General features: G+C 42.0%; 1 protein-coding gene across 3 annotated transcripts; it reads right to left on the bottom strand.

The window, feature by feature from the left end:
* Positions 1-12: 12 nt before the first annotated feature.
* Positions 13-15,145, bottom strand: hyal4 (hyaluronidase 4). 3 transcript variants are annotated; one of them, XM_071458394.1, is made up of 4 exons: positions 14,993-15,145; positions 4,810-5,799; positions 3,417-3,506; positions 13-2,621 (listed from the first exon to the last, which is right to left on the bottom strand). In XM_071458394.1, the coding sequence occupies exons 2-4, from the start codon at positions 5,764-5,766 to the stop codon at positions 2,121-2,123; spliced, it is 1,548 nt and encodes a 515-aa protein (XP_071314495.1). In that variant the 5' UTR covers positions 5,767-5,799; positions 14,993-15,145; the 3' UTR covers positions 13-2,120. The 3 variants fall into 3 exon arrangements, with proteins under 3 accessions (XP_071314495.1, XP_071314504.1, XP_071314498.1); XM_071458403.1 differs by lacking the exon at positions 14,993-15,145 and adding an exon at positions 8,175-8,321 and having other exon boundaries at positions 4,810-5,767; XM_071458397.1 differs by lacking the exon at positions 14,993-15,145 and adding an exon at positions 8,175-8,317.
* Between the last annotated feature and the right edge of the window lie 780 nt (positions 15,146-15,925).

Below are 15,925 nucleotides of genomic sequence, written 5' to 3'. Positions count from 1 at the left end.
TAGAAACTCAGGTGTACTGAAGAAAAGTCTTTATTTGCAGTGCATTTACATTCAGGTAATGTGTATTGCATAGTCCTTGTTGCATATTTGGTAACTAACTGGAAGCAGCAACAAACCTATAAGACCACTTTTTCTGGACGTGTTCAGGTTCGGTCCTTGTCAGGTTTAAAAAGACTTTTTCAGGCTCATAAAGACCTCACAGGTTCAGTTGTAAGTAATGTTTTTTGCAGGAGACAAGAGTTTTGACATTTTATTCACTGGTCTACGACACAAGAAGTCTGTGTTGAAGAACCGTAAAACCACAGAGAGCTGCTGAGTCATGTATTCAGATACAGTATGTGCCATATTTTACTTCCTGTTCAGTGTTTTTCTCATATCTACAGTACTTTACATCAGCTTCAGAGGCAGCAGCTGTTTGTCAGCCACATTGAGATGAAATAAAATCAAAAAACTGTTGATCTGATTCCTCCAAACTGAGAAATAGTAACATTAACCTATACATAATCATTGAAAAACAGACCTGATCCTCTAAATTTAGGCTTTTTAAGGTAACAAACCCAACAAAAATCAAAGAAAAGACAGATACATAATATTTTGAAATCAAAAGCACCAACAATATGTTTCCTGACAAGCTATTCTTCAAGAATGTAATGTAAGCAGCAGTACAAAAAAAATACACAATTTACATGTAATAACAGGTGAAATAAGAGCTTATTGTTGAGAAAAGCAACAGGCTTCATCATCACAAATAAACAGTAATTCTTCAAGGATGTCTTCAATAATACCACAAACCAAGCGTCAGTTCTTAGTGATTATGTTTCTACATGTGGCTGTCGGGTAGTATTAGCACCCTTTGGTTTCCACTGTTGTGTCCCCACAAAACAAACTAGAGGATCATCCTGCAGTGAGCCAGATTTGACTGTGATTCCACTGAACTATAAAGCTTTTAAAAGTAAAAGATGTGATCCCTCCACAGTAACGCTGGATGTTCAAGTCAAACTTCCTGAAGCTGACTTAGTCCACAGTTTAACAAACAGTATCAACGTTTACTAAACAATGTTCCTGGAAGAACTGATGCAGTTGCTGGTCAAAGAGGAAGTGCAGATTGTCGCAGAGGCCAAATACACTTCACCTGCTCAAACTGTGCTACAATCAACCAAACCTTCATGTCGACATGCCATATCTGTGTCATGTAAAGTGCCATCAAACTCCTCAACAAGGAAGCGTCATGCTTCTTTTTTGGGTTTTTTTTTTTCTTACACTTTTGTTGCTTTTCAACACAGCAGCTGACGAAGACATAAGTCTTTGTCTCCATGACTGATACGACTGTCATGTCATCTACGACCAGCAGCATCCTGTTACCTTAGGATGTTCCTGCTCCTGGACAAGAAATAGATGTGTTTCTGTTTTGGGATTGATTAATTAATTGTGAAAATAACTAAAACATTTCTCAACCATTCATGATAATTATACAATTCAGATGTCACAATAATGAGAAATCATTTATATGAGCTTCCATACATCTCACTGTAAACTGCATCTCTTTGGGGTTTCCACCTTGCTAGCATAATGACTCTAAGGATGGTTTGAGTTGCTGGGTTCAGTCCACCACTTTGGTCCAGACTGAAATATCTCAACAACTACTGGTTCCCATCCCCATATGATGAATCTGCATGACTTTGGTTATCTTTTCATGTAGCACCACTTCTATAGGGTTACCATTTCTGGCTTTTAGGGAAATATCTTTTGGATGTTCTGCCATGAAATTTATTTCAGACTTTCATCTTCCCCTTCAGGATTGATTGTCATAACTTTGGTGATCTCTTAACTTTTCATCTAGCGCCATTATCAGGTGCTTCATGACCAAATACCTGTGAAACTGACATTGCTACCGGCCTCAAGTGTACTTTGTGTTTACTGAATTACTGAATGTTAGCATGCTAGCATACTAAACTATGGTTGTAAACATTATACCTGCTGAGCATCAGTCTGTTAGTGTTCATCCTGGGTTCAAGTCTGCCACCATCTTAAATCAGAAACATCTATATTGATTGTGTGTGTGAAAAGTAACATCCGTACACAGCTGCGTTTAAAAATCACTCCTCATTTGTCAAAGTGCATCACATGACTGTCTTTACTAACGATAAGTTCAACAGGAGCATCAACAACATGATGTGAAGGCTGAAGCCGGTTCGGGGTGCCGCACTCTCCCCTGCATCCCATCGTTCATCCTGCTCGACCTCCCACTCCGTCCTCTTCTTCTCCTGCTCATCCTCCTCCTCCTTCGTCCACAACCCATCGTCCTCCTTCACTTTGTTGATGCTGTCGCAGCTTTCGCCTTCATGGCCTTCGTAGCAGTGGCAGCGGAACCTCTCAGTCAGGAGCTGCAGTTCATGTTGAGAGTGCCACCCGCTGACAGCAAAGTCCCCGTTGCCTTTGGGGTGGATGTGGTAGCTGTTGGCACTCAGGTGGAGGTAATGGCGGGCGCGGGGGTCCCGGCGGATACAGCGGCCGTTCCCCTGGCACAGGAAGTCACTGCAGACCTCCGCAGCTCGAGTCACGTTGATGATGTACTGGCCCAGGCGGTGGCTCAGGAAAGACTTCACCTTGGTGCAGTTAGTCTGCAGAAACAAAACAACACCTCACAGTCATGATGTGATGTGCTTTGGTGGTTTGTATGAAGTGGGTAGGCGGCTGCTTAGTCATGTTGCGTGTCTGTCAGCTGGCTGTGGCTGTGTTTGTCTGCCCCCTAGTGGGCAAAATGATTGCAGCTTTAACTGCCCCAGTAACTGACAGTAAAAGCACCAAGATTAAGGACAGTTGACATCGGGTTTGACAGATAACAAATTGTCCAAACTGAGCTGATGCAGCTGACACAGCTCAGTCTGGACATTTTAATAGATAAGGTTGGACAAGAGAGGGATAACAGCTGTGTATCAAAACGATTGCAAATTGCAAAGCAAGTTTTTGAAATTAATTCTTTGAACAAGCACAATCCTGGTGGGTCTGACTGTCAAATTCTGTTTGGATGAACTTTTCATGCAGGCAGTTTAACAGCAGGCCATAAAAACATGCATTATACTTTTCAGAATGTCAGAGTGGTTTCACAACACGCAGCAACCACATGATGTCAACTTTCTATTGTCTGACTATTTATAGGGTCAGTTTGTCTGGAGTCCAAAACCAATCAAGAACCCTTAGGAAGGAATGTTTTTCACATGAAAGTACACAGTCAGACTTTGTCTGACTCAACAGCACAAATAAGAACAAAACAAGGTTTGACAGCAGATCTTCAGCCAGAGCATTTACAACCTATATTCAAATACCCTGTCAGACTCAGAGGACGTGCTCCCTCTGTGCAGCCAGCAGATCAGGTTTTCATAAAGTGAAACTGATTACAGGCAGAGGACACCTACCCTCGATGTGGTCAAGTTCAGGTCGCCCCATATGACGAATCCTGCAGCGCCCAGAGCAGCGCTCTCCCCGATGGTGTGGATCAAGTCTTTCTGCAGGAAACATTGACGTCACATTTCATGTCACACTATCACACATTAAATATCAAACATACTGATACAACAGAGGCAGAGGGAACTTTTACCTCTGAGTCAAAAACATTAAGGTAACACTTGTTTTACTCTCACAAAGAGTACATAATTGAATGATGAATTTTTAAAGACATAACCATCTACGAATAGTACCAAAGATAGACTATGTGGACAGTAAGAGTAATCAGAGCAAAGAGCCACAAGATGGTGCTGCTAATTCTGCTCAAGATCAAATCAAGAAGAACCTGAATATTTGTGTAAGCTTATTTCTAAAACTCCTCACTCAGACGGTGATCATTGAGGGCACTGAAGTTTAGGAAACAACAGAACTCTAAGTTTTGTATTGTGACTCTGAGCTGCTTCTCTGTGGATCTCCACAAGATGGCAGCAGTGAATAAATTCGGAATTTAAACCCTGTCATTGCAAACGGACACTGTTAGAATGAGAAGTGCATCATAGTGGCAGACATTTGTATATGCTGTGGTTAATAAAGCTTCTCCACAGTCTTCTCATCTCAGAACAAAAAGATTACAACAGCAATAAGAAACATCCTTCCTGTAATATTTCAAATTACAGAATGGGAAGTGAAGGTTTGGGAGTTCTGCATCGTTGCTTAATTTATTTATTTTTCTGTGTAATGACCTTTATTACAGGTTTTGACTTTCTCCTCAGGACTTCAACCAAAACCAACTAAGTCAGTGGTTTCCACAAAGTCCAGGGAGCAGTGTTTATAATGAAGGGTTTTAGTCATAGCACATTCTGACATTTCATGGATAGATGAGTAAATCATTGGGGACAAATAAGTATTCATCAAAATGTAAGTTCAGAATAGAAGTATATGCAGTTTTTTGCGACTGAAACAACTAAAACCCCCAAAACTTGCACTGAAACTACATCCTGCACCTTTTAAAATCCAGAACACTGAGCAGGTCTGGAGGTTACACCAATCAGAGGCACGAGCAAACAGGTGAGATTAAGCTCATTACTTTTAATGAGTGCATCAAGGTCTGCATGATTCTGGTCAAAACGACAATTTTTACATTATTAAGATATGGTAATTATGCCACATGAAAGGGAAGGTAGAGTGTCTTCATTAATTTGACCCATATCTGAGTGAAACAGGGTGTCAGAGGTTCAAACCTTTAGATTTCATTGGGTTTCTACAAAGTGGGTTTGTGAATAGTTAGCTCCAACTTAACTATGTAAAAGAAATTCAGATGACCCCCTGTACTGTGGCAACGGAAGAAAATATCTTGTATCTTACTGAGGTGAGGAAGGCCAGGGGCTCATCTCGGTATCCCAGCCTCACGTACACGTAGGTAGGGAGGTCGTACTCCTTCGAGGTCAGTGAGGCGATGCGGAGCGACTCTCGGATCCTGTGCTGGGAGAAGTGCAGGTTACTGATGCTGTTGGTGTGAGTTTTCCTGATTGCCACAGAGGGAAAGAGTGCCGTGCTGCTGTTCCACAGCCACAGCAGCTCGTCGTTCCGCAGCCTCTCCAGCAGGGGGCAGAAGCCTGTGTAGTTCTGCTCATGCATGTTGTAGTTGTGGCAGTCGGGGTAAAGGTAAAATCCCCAGAGGGCATTGGGGCGAAGACGTGTCCCAAGCTGAATAGTCCTCTGCATGAACGCCTTGGCACTTTTCTCAAACCGTCGACGTGCCAGCTCCTCCACCTGCGCCGCCGTCACGTTCACATACGCCTTGGCGGTAAGTTCCCTCGACTTTTGGCGGTAAATGTCCTTCTTGTGCCAGTTACGACTCCACTGGGGCCGCCAGAACTCCCAGTCGATGACAGCCAGGCCGCGAAAGTCCTCTGCAGGGATGAAGTGGTTGATGTCCTGGTGGGCCTTGAACAGGTGCAGGTCCAGGCTGCTGTTCTGCGGGAGGCCGCCATTCACAGCAGCACCGTGCAGGTTGTAGTGAGGGTAGTAGCCCAGCCGGTTGGCATAGAAGATGGTGACGTTCTGGCCTGTCCAATCAGCACGAGGGCTCCCATGGATGTGGAAGAGACGGTCAAGGTTGATGGTGACCTTGTACTTTATGGCGCACATGTCTAGTGGGGCGTTCCAGGCTGCAATGAAGGGCTTCCGGCCGATCAAGGGAAGTTTGGCAGGTTTCTGACCAAAGGCGGTGTGGAAGAGCAGAAACAGCCAGGAGCAGGTGAGGGCAACAGGTACGACGTGGTGGGAGGAGGACGCCCCGGCCACTGGCACAGCAGGCATCCTGGGGTTTAGGAAGAGCAGCTGTCAATCATCCTGAAGACAGGGAGAGGGATGACCAGAGACACAGGATAAGAGGAGAAAAAGAAAAATATTGCATTTTAATAATTGGTATGATTGAGGTTTTTTCAATATTTTCTAGCATGACTATTTTCAGCTCCCACAATTCTCATGGCTGCTGTAGTTGAAGAGGTGTTGTGTAAACTTTTTATTTAATTGTCTTTATTCTGTGGTTTTTCTCTCTCCCTGTCTGTCATGTATTTAATTATGGGGAGCATTTGATATAGGATTAGCATTCATGTTTCTTTTAGATCTGAAGTCTCTTCAACTTTGTTTGACCTTCTTACTGTTTTTATAGTGTTCCCGTTCAGTGAGTTTATGGGAGGCACAGTGTGATGTGTTTAACGGTCCCTCATCCACAGCATCTGCCATGTGAATAAACGTCTTTTTTTTTGCTGTTCTCACTGTCTGTGAGCGCTATGGCACAATAGCAGATCATGAAAGCTTAACCATTTGCTTTTACATGTGACGAGCTGAGCTGCTTTTCCATCTTTAGGTCTGTGAAAACATCTGAGATGTGTTCAGTATGCCGACAGTCTGCCCAACTTCGCTTTGTCAGAAACTAAATCCTTGTTTATTTGGCACTTGGTGGATTTGTATTTAGGAGTCTTTGGAGATCCACAATGCAATGGGTGGATGATGCATGGATGGAACAAGCAATCAAACTTTATTTGCACAGCACTTTTCATACAGGTTAGTGCAGTTCAAAGTGTTTCACAGATGACTGATGAGGTAAAAAGAAAGATGGATTGATGAATTAAACTTTAAAGAAACCACTTTAAAAACCACTAAGAAAAACAGGATTTACCAACACCAACTTTTGGTGAGGTAAAAGGTTTTGAAAAGTAATGGCCGGGTTTCCATCAAAACTGCTGTGGCTATTCCCGCTCCCCAGAGGATGAATCGTAACGACCTCTAAATTGGCGCTCACAACTCTGATTTGTTTCAAATAGGTCTTGTGTTGTTCCCTGTGACGACTGTTTGCCTGGTTAGAGAAACAATGACTGGATATCCCTTAAATTAGCTGTGGATATTTCAGCTTCCGGAATATTTTTAGCGAGCTTGTGCCTTTTCCAGTTGTGTTGCCATCAAGACAAACGTCCCACTTGTGCACAAATAGTACTGATCAGTACGTTGTTTTTTCTGTGCAGTACTTTCATACTGGGGCTCTAATGAACACTGCAGCCTCGTGCGGACACTGGCAAGAATTTTGTTGAATTAATTTATAATGATGTAATTCATTCACATCTGATTTGTACTTTATACATTTCTGCCCAACCTGTGTTTGTATTACTTACTTATGTTTTATTTCAGTATTCATTTAACCTCCATTTGTCCTATTTTTATCAAGATGATTTTCACTGCCTCTTGCATGAATTTAAACATTTGAATTTCATCTCCTGACCCCTTCTGTCCTCAGAAACTTTCATAGTTCATGGCTCATTTCCAAGGCATGGAGGGGTCAAAGGTGACAGAAGGAATCAGTTGACACCCAGGGATTGTAACAAGGACTTCAGCTGTATAGACTGCTGCTTTCCTGTCCTTCCTCTGACCAGAGATGAAGCCTCAGGCCACAATGACAGGCCTTCCTGCCAAATGTCTCAGTGAGGTTTGGTGTTTGCTGTGTCTCTGCATCCCATATACAGCTGGTTGAAACAAATATACAGTCGGAAAGCACACACTGACAAGTCTGAATTTGTTTTCAGATTAGTTTCTCTCTCTTGGTCACACCTCTGTCAAACAAAAATATGAAAAAACTATGCTACCATATTAGCAGGGACCCTCAAACTTTATCTAGTCTGTGATAAAGCATTAGCATGGAGCCTAATAAAAAGTATATATGCTAAAGCATTAGCACCATGGATTGATTACCAAACAACTGTACCTTGCAAAGGCCCAGGAAGTCAGGGAGCCACTGGGCCATAGACTCTGTATGAAGTGACTGTTGGTATTTATTGTTTTAAAGTCATAAAGTTTAGTTAAAAGACAGAATGACCACAAACAGATGAAAAACAACCAAAAATGGTCTCTTGTGCCTCTTTCTGTCACCAGCTGACAGGTACCTACTGTCTTTTTATGGCAACAACAAAAAATATTATATTCATTATCATATATTCATTAATCCGCAGATTATTTTCATTTTACATTTATGCTAAAGAAGTTATGATAAAGTGTTAGCCTACAACTCACAAAATGCATGCCAAAGAATTAGAGCATACTCTGGTATACTGGTGAAGTGTCTCTCTTCACCTTTCACTTTACAGTTTGTTATATTACAGTAATCTCCAATGCAAACATGTTATTGTACAGAGTACACTACAGTGCAGGACTGCAGTGTTTCTACTGTTTACCTGATGAGCCTGAAGAGACAACATGTTAACAGTCATTACTAGAACGGTCCATATCAACAACCACCTGTTGAGGGATTCATGAATTCAAGTTAACTTTTCACAACAAACACCATTTTTTTTAAAAATCTCAAATTAAGTTACAATTATTCTTCCTAAGAATGATGTAATGATTTTGAATTGACTAATGTTTAAAAGGTAACCAGGCTGTTTTGTTTATAGTTGCCTAGCAACAGCTTAAACCATTTACACAAAGATCATATTAGCTGTGTCCCAGTTCAGGGGCCTTATCCTTTGGAGGCAACACTGTCCCATTTCATAGGCTCCTTCAAATGCGGCTGAGACATGCATCCTTCTTCTCCTGGGCAACGACAGGTGGATCCTTCACAATGCAAGGTTCATTGCACACAAGTAATGAAAATTATATGGCAGCAAACAAAACTGACAGAGAGCCTGAGGATTACACTTTTAAATGTAAGTATTGGGATTCAGCTCCGTTCAACAGCTAACGGTATAACTGTTAAAAACCAAGGTCCTTTAGACGTCAAGGTTTTGTGGGAAAAAAAAGTCACATTTTGTCAAGGTTGCCAGGAGACAGGAGCCATACTATGCACTAAGGGCAGGCACAGCTGGTGACGCAAAGCGAAAATCCTCCATAGACCAGATATGTCATCATTTTGGTTCGGCCTTCGCAGTCTGTGACAGCCATGAAGGGCCACACTTTCATTGACCATGTCCTGCAAAGGATGTGGCCCCTGAACAAGGACACAGCTGGTGTCTTCTACACCTCCTATGTTGACAGTACAACCTCATCAGTCCAATCTGATACTGGCAGAGGTGTATGATATGTAGTTCTGCATGACAGCAGTATAGCTGCAGTTCCTACATCTGTACATTCAAACACAGTATTCAGTAGTAGTACTCTTGAAGTACTAAACAGCATTTTCATTTGGTTCTCAGGATTTGTTTCCTCTCTGAGTTATGTCGGTTTGGAATCAGTCTTTTCCTCTCTTTATATCCCTGCCAGTTTCTCCCTGTAGGTTTGGAAATAATTTGACTGTTGCAGTTCTTGAGATCGGGTCATTTTTCAAAGTGCAGCGTTACACTAAATGTATGGATGTAATGCTGGTTAATGGCCCTCTTTTGGAGCTTAAACCACTTCCATCTGAAGCCTGGCAGGCAGCAAAGCAGACATGATTTGATGATAGGAATGTTTCTGATTATGACCAACTTTTAACTTGCTTAAACATTTCTAACACAACTCATTTCCTGTTATTATTTTCTTATTTTTCTTTCTAGTTTGATTCCTGATTATTTTCTGTGTTTGAGTTTGAAATCTTTGAGCTCCACTTACAGCTGATCCTGGCTGGACGATATCAATGCGTGACAGATCTCTCTCCTGCTGAGCTGGCTCTCTGAATACCATAATAGATCACTGTTTACTGATAAGTAGGCCTACCTATCATACCAATATATAACAGTGATTAGTACATATATGCTATGGAAAGATTCCATCTTTACATAGAAAATGAAATTATCTGAACAGGTATTTGAAAGTCATTGAAAAGAGAGACTGCATGTATCTACAAGTCATGCTTCCTACTTATGTCAGAGTTATAACAATTTGCAAGCTTTAATTTTGTTATCCTGCTGGTCAGGGTCCAAAACAAGTCATATGACCTTTACAGAAACAGTTCATATAAGCGTTTTCTGATCTGTCACCTCTGTGGTTTAGGCAACAAGAACTACTTGTTTAAGGTCAAGGAAGGATTCTCATGATGGTTAAAAGAATCCAATGGTGTTCATACTAGACAAGATGCTGTTCCACACCTTGTTGCACATCAAGATATCCAACTGATTTTCAATCACTGATAATTGTTAACTCTCCAGAAAAGGAAATCATATTTGCTTCATGAAACGCCACATCCAAGCCAACCTATCTTGACTGCTTGTGTTTGTATGATGTCATTTCCAATCTTGCTGTTTGCCAGTGTTGTGTGATTCACTTTGCCAGTGAGTGTCGCACCCAGGCCACCCGGGCCACAATTCTTCAAGTTGAGTGCAAATGAAGCACAAGCCATTAGACGGCCAGTGTAGATATCTTTATTGATTAATTAGAAGCTTATCAGCTCTCTTAAATGCAGATATGCCTCAGTTTAAATCAAGCTGTCTATACCTGTCTATCCAAAGAGGACTTTCATGACCACAAGTGGGGCTACAACTTAGAATTATTTACATAATCAGTTAGGCCCACTAACCGAGTAAGATTGAAATTATTAATCCAATATCAAGTTGATCGACTAACCAATTGTTTCAGGTCAAAGCACAAGATAACATAAATGTTTTCAAGTCAAGTGAAATTTTAGCGCCAAATCACAATAGAAGTTATCTCAAGACACTTTCCAAATGGAGGAGGTCTAGACCTTCTCTTTAAAGTATAAGAAAGAGACCCAACAATTCCCACTGAGAGCAAGCACTTGGCAACAGTGGCAAGGAAAAACTTCCTTTATGAGGCAGAAACCTCAGGAGGAACCGGGCTCAGGGTGGACACACATCCAGCTTTGTCGTGTTTCAGGCGGGGACAGTCTCTGAGATCTGAAACAAGCCTCAAACTCTAGATGGTCTGATTGTGGAACATAATTCGAAGGAAAACTGTCATGCAACTACAGTCCAGTTCATCTGGAAGGCTGAACTGGACAGAGACATTGTATGGTCCAGTTGATGGTTCCCATCACAATAAAAGACGGAGGGAGCAGCCTCCGATTAAACACACTGGGGTTTGTGTTTAAAGTTTGGCGTTATGTCAAAGTGAATTATTTATCCAGAGGGTCTTGGAGCCGCGGGCTTGTCTGGAATCGATTAAGATAAGGGTTTGTTGATGTCTGTGGTTCTCGTGAAATGGCTCCACTCCTTCAACAAATAAAAGAAAGAGACCGTCTAATTTTCAGTGTCTCTGTTGGAAATGAATTTGAACCACAGATGACAGTGTCTGGAGTTTCATTGACAGTTCTTCCCTGAACCTGACAATGCAATGACGCGGGGCAAAGGTCAAGAGGTCTACGGATATAAGACAGGAACGTTGGCACACCATGTCGCAGTTCTGTGTAACTCTGCACAGCTGATGAAAGGTGAACTTATGATCTTCCATCTGTGAGTTCATGCGAGGACTGAAGAAAAGCCAATTTTTATCATTTGTGCATGGTTTAGTGTAATTCTGTACGACCTTGAGAACCTCAGCTGCCCTCAAAGAGGCTAATTTCACACCAATTCCTCCTGGTACAGGAGGAAATTCAGGCCCAAAGAAAGCATTTTGAACTCAGGAGTAAATGAAGCTGATGGAGGTGTGTGATGGAGGCATTTCTAAGAGGATAGAGAGACGAGAACACTAAGCATACTTAGAGATGCCAGGAAAGGAAGAAGCACATCGTGGGTTTGATGTTCGGTAATCGAGCCGAACCCCTGATGGAGGGCTGAAGGCCAGAAGCCAAAATAACAGATTTTCTCACATGCCATCTGTCATGCAGATATGTTCCAACACCGGCCGGACATTACCAAGTCACATTACTTCTCACACAGTCTGGTTCTGACTGCATGGTCACCATGAAGCACTGGACATTTCACGCTGCTGTACGATAGTTTAACAGGCTTGTATCTGCAAGTCACAGATAGATAGACCTGCATGATGTTCAGGTCCTGAAAACTAAACTGGAAGGATGGAACCCAACCTGAAAGCTGATGGGACATGCTTAGCAGCATTGAAACTTACTTGTTTTAAAGTATTGCTGCCCACCAATCATAAAAAAAAGTCCATGTAGTATTCAGGGATCTCAAGTTGGTCCAAGTTCAGCCCTGTGACTTCTTTCCCATGGGCAAATTCTTCTCATCATAGTTGGTGTGTTTGAAAAAGAAGAGACTCACCTGTTTTTTAACAGGTAGTTCTAATTATATGATCATAATGAGGTGGTTGCTTAAACAGAGCTTAGGAGAACAGAGGTCCTCTTGGTTCAAACATTGTGCCTTCCATCACAGCATCAAGCAGATCATCAGATCTTTTCCACTTTAAACCACAAGTGCATATTATACAAGCTGCACTGACATAGATACAGGACACATAATATGCATGATAGATAAAAGATCTTGGGCTACAAGTACTCACATGTAGCCTGATGGATACGGAGAAACCCAATGCATGATGACGCAAGTACCTGGCAAATGGGTACATTTTTATGACAGCAGTAGTTTTTTGTTTGCTCACGAAGTAATTGTGCAACTTTGCTTAAGGTTTTTATTTCTAATAGTGAGGGCTGTAGTGGAGCTGATTTGTCTTAGAATATGGAAAGTGAACCTCAGGAACAAGCTTCATTTTCTCCAGAGAGACAGATGAAAGAAATGAGAGATGCGAGACTCTATAGAGTCAGATGTGTTGTCATGATTTTGGCTCTACAAACCTCAAGATTCACATCAGTTGAAGTGCTTGGCACAGACCATACACATCATATAGACAGAGGATGTAATCAGGGCACAGTAACCAGATCAGATGTTGTAGTTATATCTCACTCTGGACCCAAGTGTTGATGGACCAACTGACTTATTGACTTCATCCTTATCTGAATCCTCTGTTAGCATTTAAAAGTGAAAACAGCGGGGGCGGCCCGCGGGCGGAGTGGTAAGGGCGCGTACCACATGAGCAGGCGAGCACCAGTTCAACTCCCGACCGTCCCGACTCCCGACCGGCCTGACTCTTTCCTGCGTGTCATTCCCCTTCTCTCTCTGCCCCTTTCCTGTCACTCTCTACTGTCCTGTCAATAAAGGCAAAAATGCCCCAAAAAGATATCTTAAAAAAAAACAGTGGATCTGAGCACAGTGTAACTGTCCAGACAGCCTAATGACTGCATTAAAGAGTTTATCCAGTGCATTCAAGTGTTTAAGTGTTTAATCAGACCAGGAGTCGCCTCAACACACATGGGATGCTTCAGCTGAAAAATGAGTTGCTCAGTAACATGATTCTGCATCAAGACTTTCCATGAATCACAAACGAAGCTGGTTGAACCATGGTAACCAGAGCAAAGGGAGGCATTTTAGCAAATATTCCTGGTGGTGACTGAATGTGGTCACGATTCATGTTCCACACACGAGAGCCTGAAGACAACAAGCTGGAGAACAGGAACCACCAAGGCTGAAATCTTTTCCACTCTGCTGAGCCAGAGTTAATCAGCGTCTGGTGAGCACAGAGGTCCAGAGATCACCCTGGTCAGGGATGGATATGTCAAATACTAAATATCTGAGGCATTTACCAACATTAATATTTGAGAGGTAAAAAAAATTCAGTATCAGCATATTGTCTGAATTTTTCTTCTATAAGCACCTACTTTAACATACTCAACATTTTTATCATTTCATTCTTAACACACACGTGTACTGACTGAGTACAACAACAAAATTATTTTCTTGCACAAGTTAATCACTTGTTGCACAAATTACTACCTACCTTGGGACCCATTATGGGCCCCATAATGTACACTTTCAAAGGGGCCGTTCTGCATAATGAGTACCTTTACTGAGAATACTTCATCTTACTGGTAATACTTGGACTTTTGTACTTTTACTCAAGTAGAATAAATAAAGTGTTGTATTTTACTAAAGTGAATGATCTGAGTACTGAGGCTGATCAGTCACTGATATCAATCTGATCTGACTCCAGTATAAATCAGTGTCTTATTGAATGGATTAAGAAACTGAAGTTGAACAATGTAAACATTTTTAACAATAATTGTCAATCACTATAATGATTTTGTGGGATTTCATTCACAAAATTAACACAACTATTACTTAGATTTCTCTCAGAACTATTTCGGGTATATTAACAAAAAAGCTAAATTCAGGCATTTGTATGTTTTGTGTAAAATGCATTTTGTCCTGCTAAAAAATGTGAAGCTCCCCCATGAGGATCAAGAACCACAAAGCTTTAGTTTGACCTCTGCCATGATTCTCCACATTATTATATCTCATGTCAGTGCACTGTATATCATTACAAGTTCTTCTGGTCATCATCAGTCGCCAGAGCTCATCAATGGGCTCTGACTGTCCTTCAGATTAGTTCATCTTTTCTCTCATCTCGTTTCACTGCAGATCTTAAACGCACAGTCCTGAAATCCCATCAGCTGATCGAGACTCCCAGTCTCAGCTTTTGATCTTTAACCCCAGACATGTTAACTGTCTGTCTCTCTGTGGAGGGCAGACTGCAAAACAACCCCCCCCCCCCCCCCCCCCCCCCCCCCCCCCCCCCCCCATAAACCGTGAAGACCTTTTTATAGCTGTGTGGCTGTGATGAACTTTAATCCTGTTGTTCCTCGAAAACCGTGACCTCCCATGTCTCTGACTGTTGACTTTACGTTGTCATGAGTCAGAGCGTCTGCTATTAGACTGAAACGCTACATGAATGAGACTTTTAACATTGAAGCCTGTTGGGTAAGAACACCACTGCGAGACTTGAAAAATGTTCTGCTGTACGTCCAATTTTTGAATAAGAGAAACTTTCTCCACTGCAAGGGGGTTGTTAAGAGTGAGCCAACATTCCTGGCATGACAAGGGTACTCCCCCCTCCTCCTCCCTCTTCCCCTTCCTGCATCACCCAAAACAGACGCTCAAAGCCATGCTGCAACACCCAGGGTTGCCGCCTTCCTCGGGCTTTAAAAATACACTTTATCTTCCTCTTTGTGCAGCAAAACAAAAGCTGCAGAAAAGAAACTTTTTTTTAAGTCTGATAAAAATGGAACAAACAGTTTTCTGGTAAAACATTTGTGATTTTTTTAACAGCTCACCTGTAGATGCTGCATATCGACCTATAATTTGCTGTCCGGGGAAATGTGGGGGTCTCTTCTTTGGGGTCACCGCAGGGGTCATGGTGGCCCTCGGCACCATACGTCCATCAGGCATGCTTTCATTCTGTCAGTATGAAACACAAGCCACTCATCTACACTTATATACAGCCCAGGGAAGAAAAGAGAGGGAGGAGAAAACGTCACCACCACAACACAGCGATTAGAGAGCAGAGAGGGAGGGTGGGTGTGGGGTGGGCGAGAGACATGGAGACACACAGTAAAGAGAGAGAGAGGTTTTAATTCCCTGTGAGTTTGCTGAGCTCCTTGGAGGTCTTATCCTCTCTGGAAGAAAAGTCTCAGCTCATCCACTTCAGTCAGCATCAGACAGGAAACGCAGTTGTCAACAATAACTGTGTATGTGCTTGTGTGTGTGTGCGCATGTTTGTGTGCGTATGTTTGTGTGTATGTGTGTGTATGTTTGTGTGTATGTGTCTGTGCGGAACTCTAAAAGTGGACTTTAAATATAAAACTTTACATTTGAACAATTCAGCCTGAGTCAGCGTAAAAAAGAGAGACACTGATGGTGAATTAAACTTCACAGGGCACCTTTAATGAAGAGGCTTTTTGACCATGAAACCTGTGTTTGAAATGGGAATGACTGCATCTATATGTACATTTATATAGCTTTTATAGTCATTTTGTAAGAAAACATTAAAGATACATCTCCTGCTTTCAGAAAAAAAGAGTTTTTGCATTTACAGCTGCTAGAACTTGCCAGATATCAGCGCCTGCAATACAGGGGTCCTCCTGCATTTCTTGTGCACTTTTGCATCAGTCCTTTCTCTATAATTTTGCTAAACACTCACATGGCGAAATCTGACGCCACTCTGTCCCCAACAAACCAGAGTAATAAGTGAAAAGGCACAAACTCAA

Source organism: Trachinotus anak, unplaced genomic scaffold, assembly GCF_046630095.1.
Source record: "Trachinotus anak isolate AG129_WGS33_773 ecotype Australia unplaced genomic scaffold, CSIRO_AGI_Tana_v1 ptg000002l, whole genome shotgun sequence".
In the NCBI taxonomy this organism is placed as follows: Eukaryota; Metazoa; Chordata; class Actinopteri; order Carangiformes; family Carangidae; genus Trachinotus; species Trachinotus anak.
This window is presented reverse-complemented; position numbering and strand designations above follow the sequence as displayed.

Coding starts and splice junctions, on each gene's coding strand:
- hyal4 (XM_071458394.1), bottom strand. CDS start 5,766: ATGCCTGCTGTGCCAGTGGCCGGGGCGTCCTCCTCCCACCACGTCGTA. Junction 3,507..4,809: donor CCCTGGCCTTCCTCACCTCA/GTAAGATACAAG, acceptor TGTTTCCTGCAG/AAAGACTTGATCCACACCAT. Junction 2,622..3,416: donor TGAACTTGACCACATCGAGG/GTAGGTGTCCTC, acceptor TTGTTTCTGCAG/ACTAACTGCACCAAGGTGAA.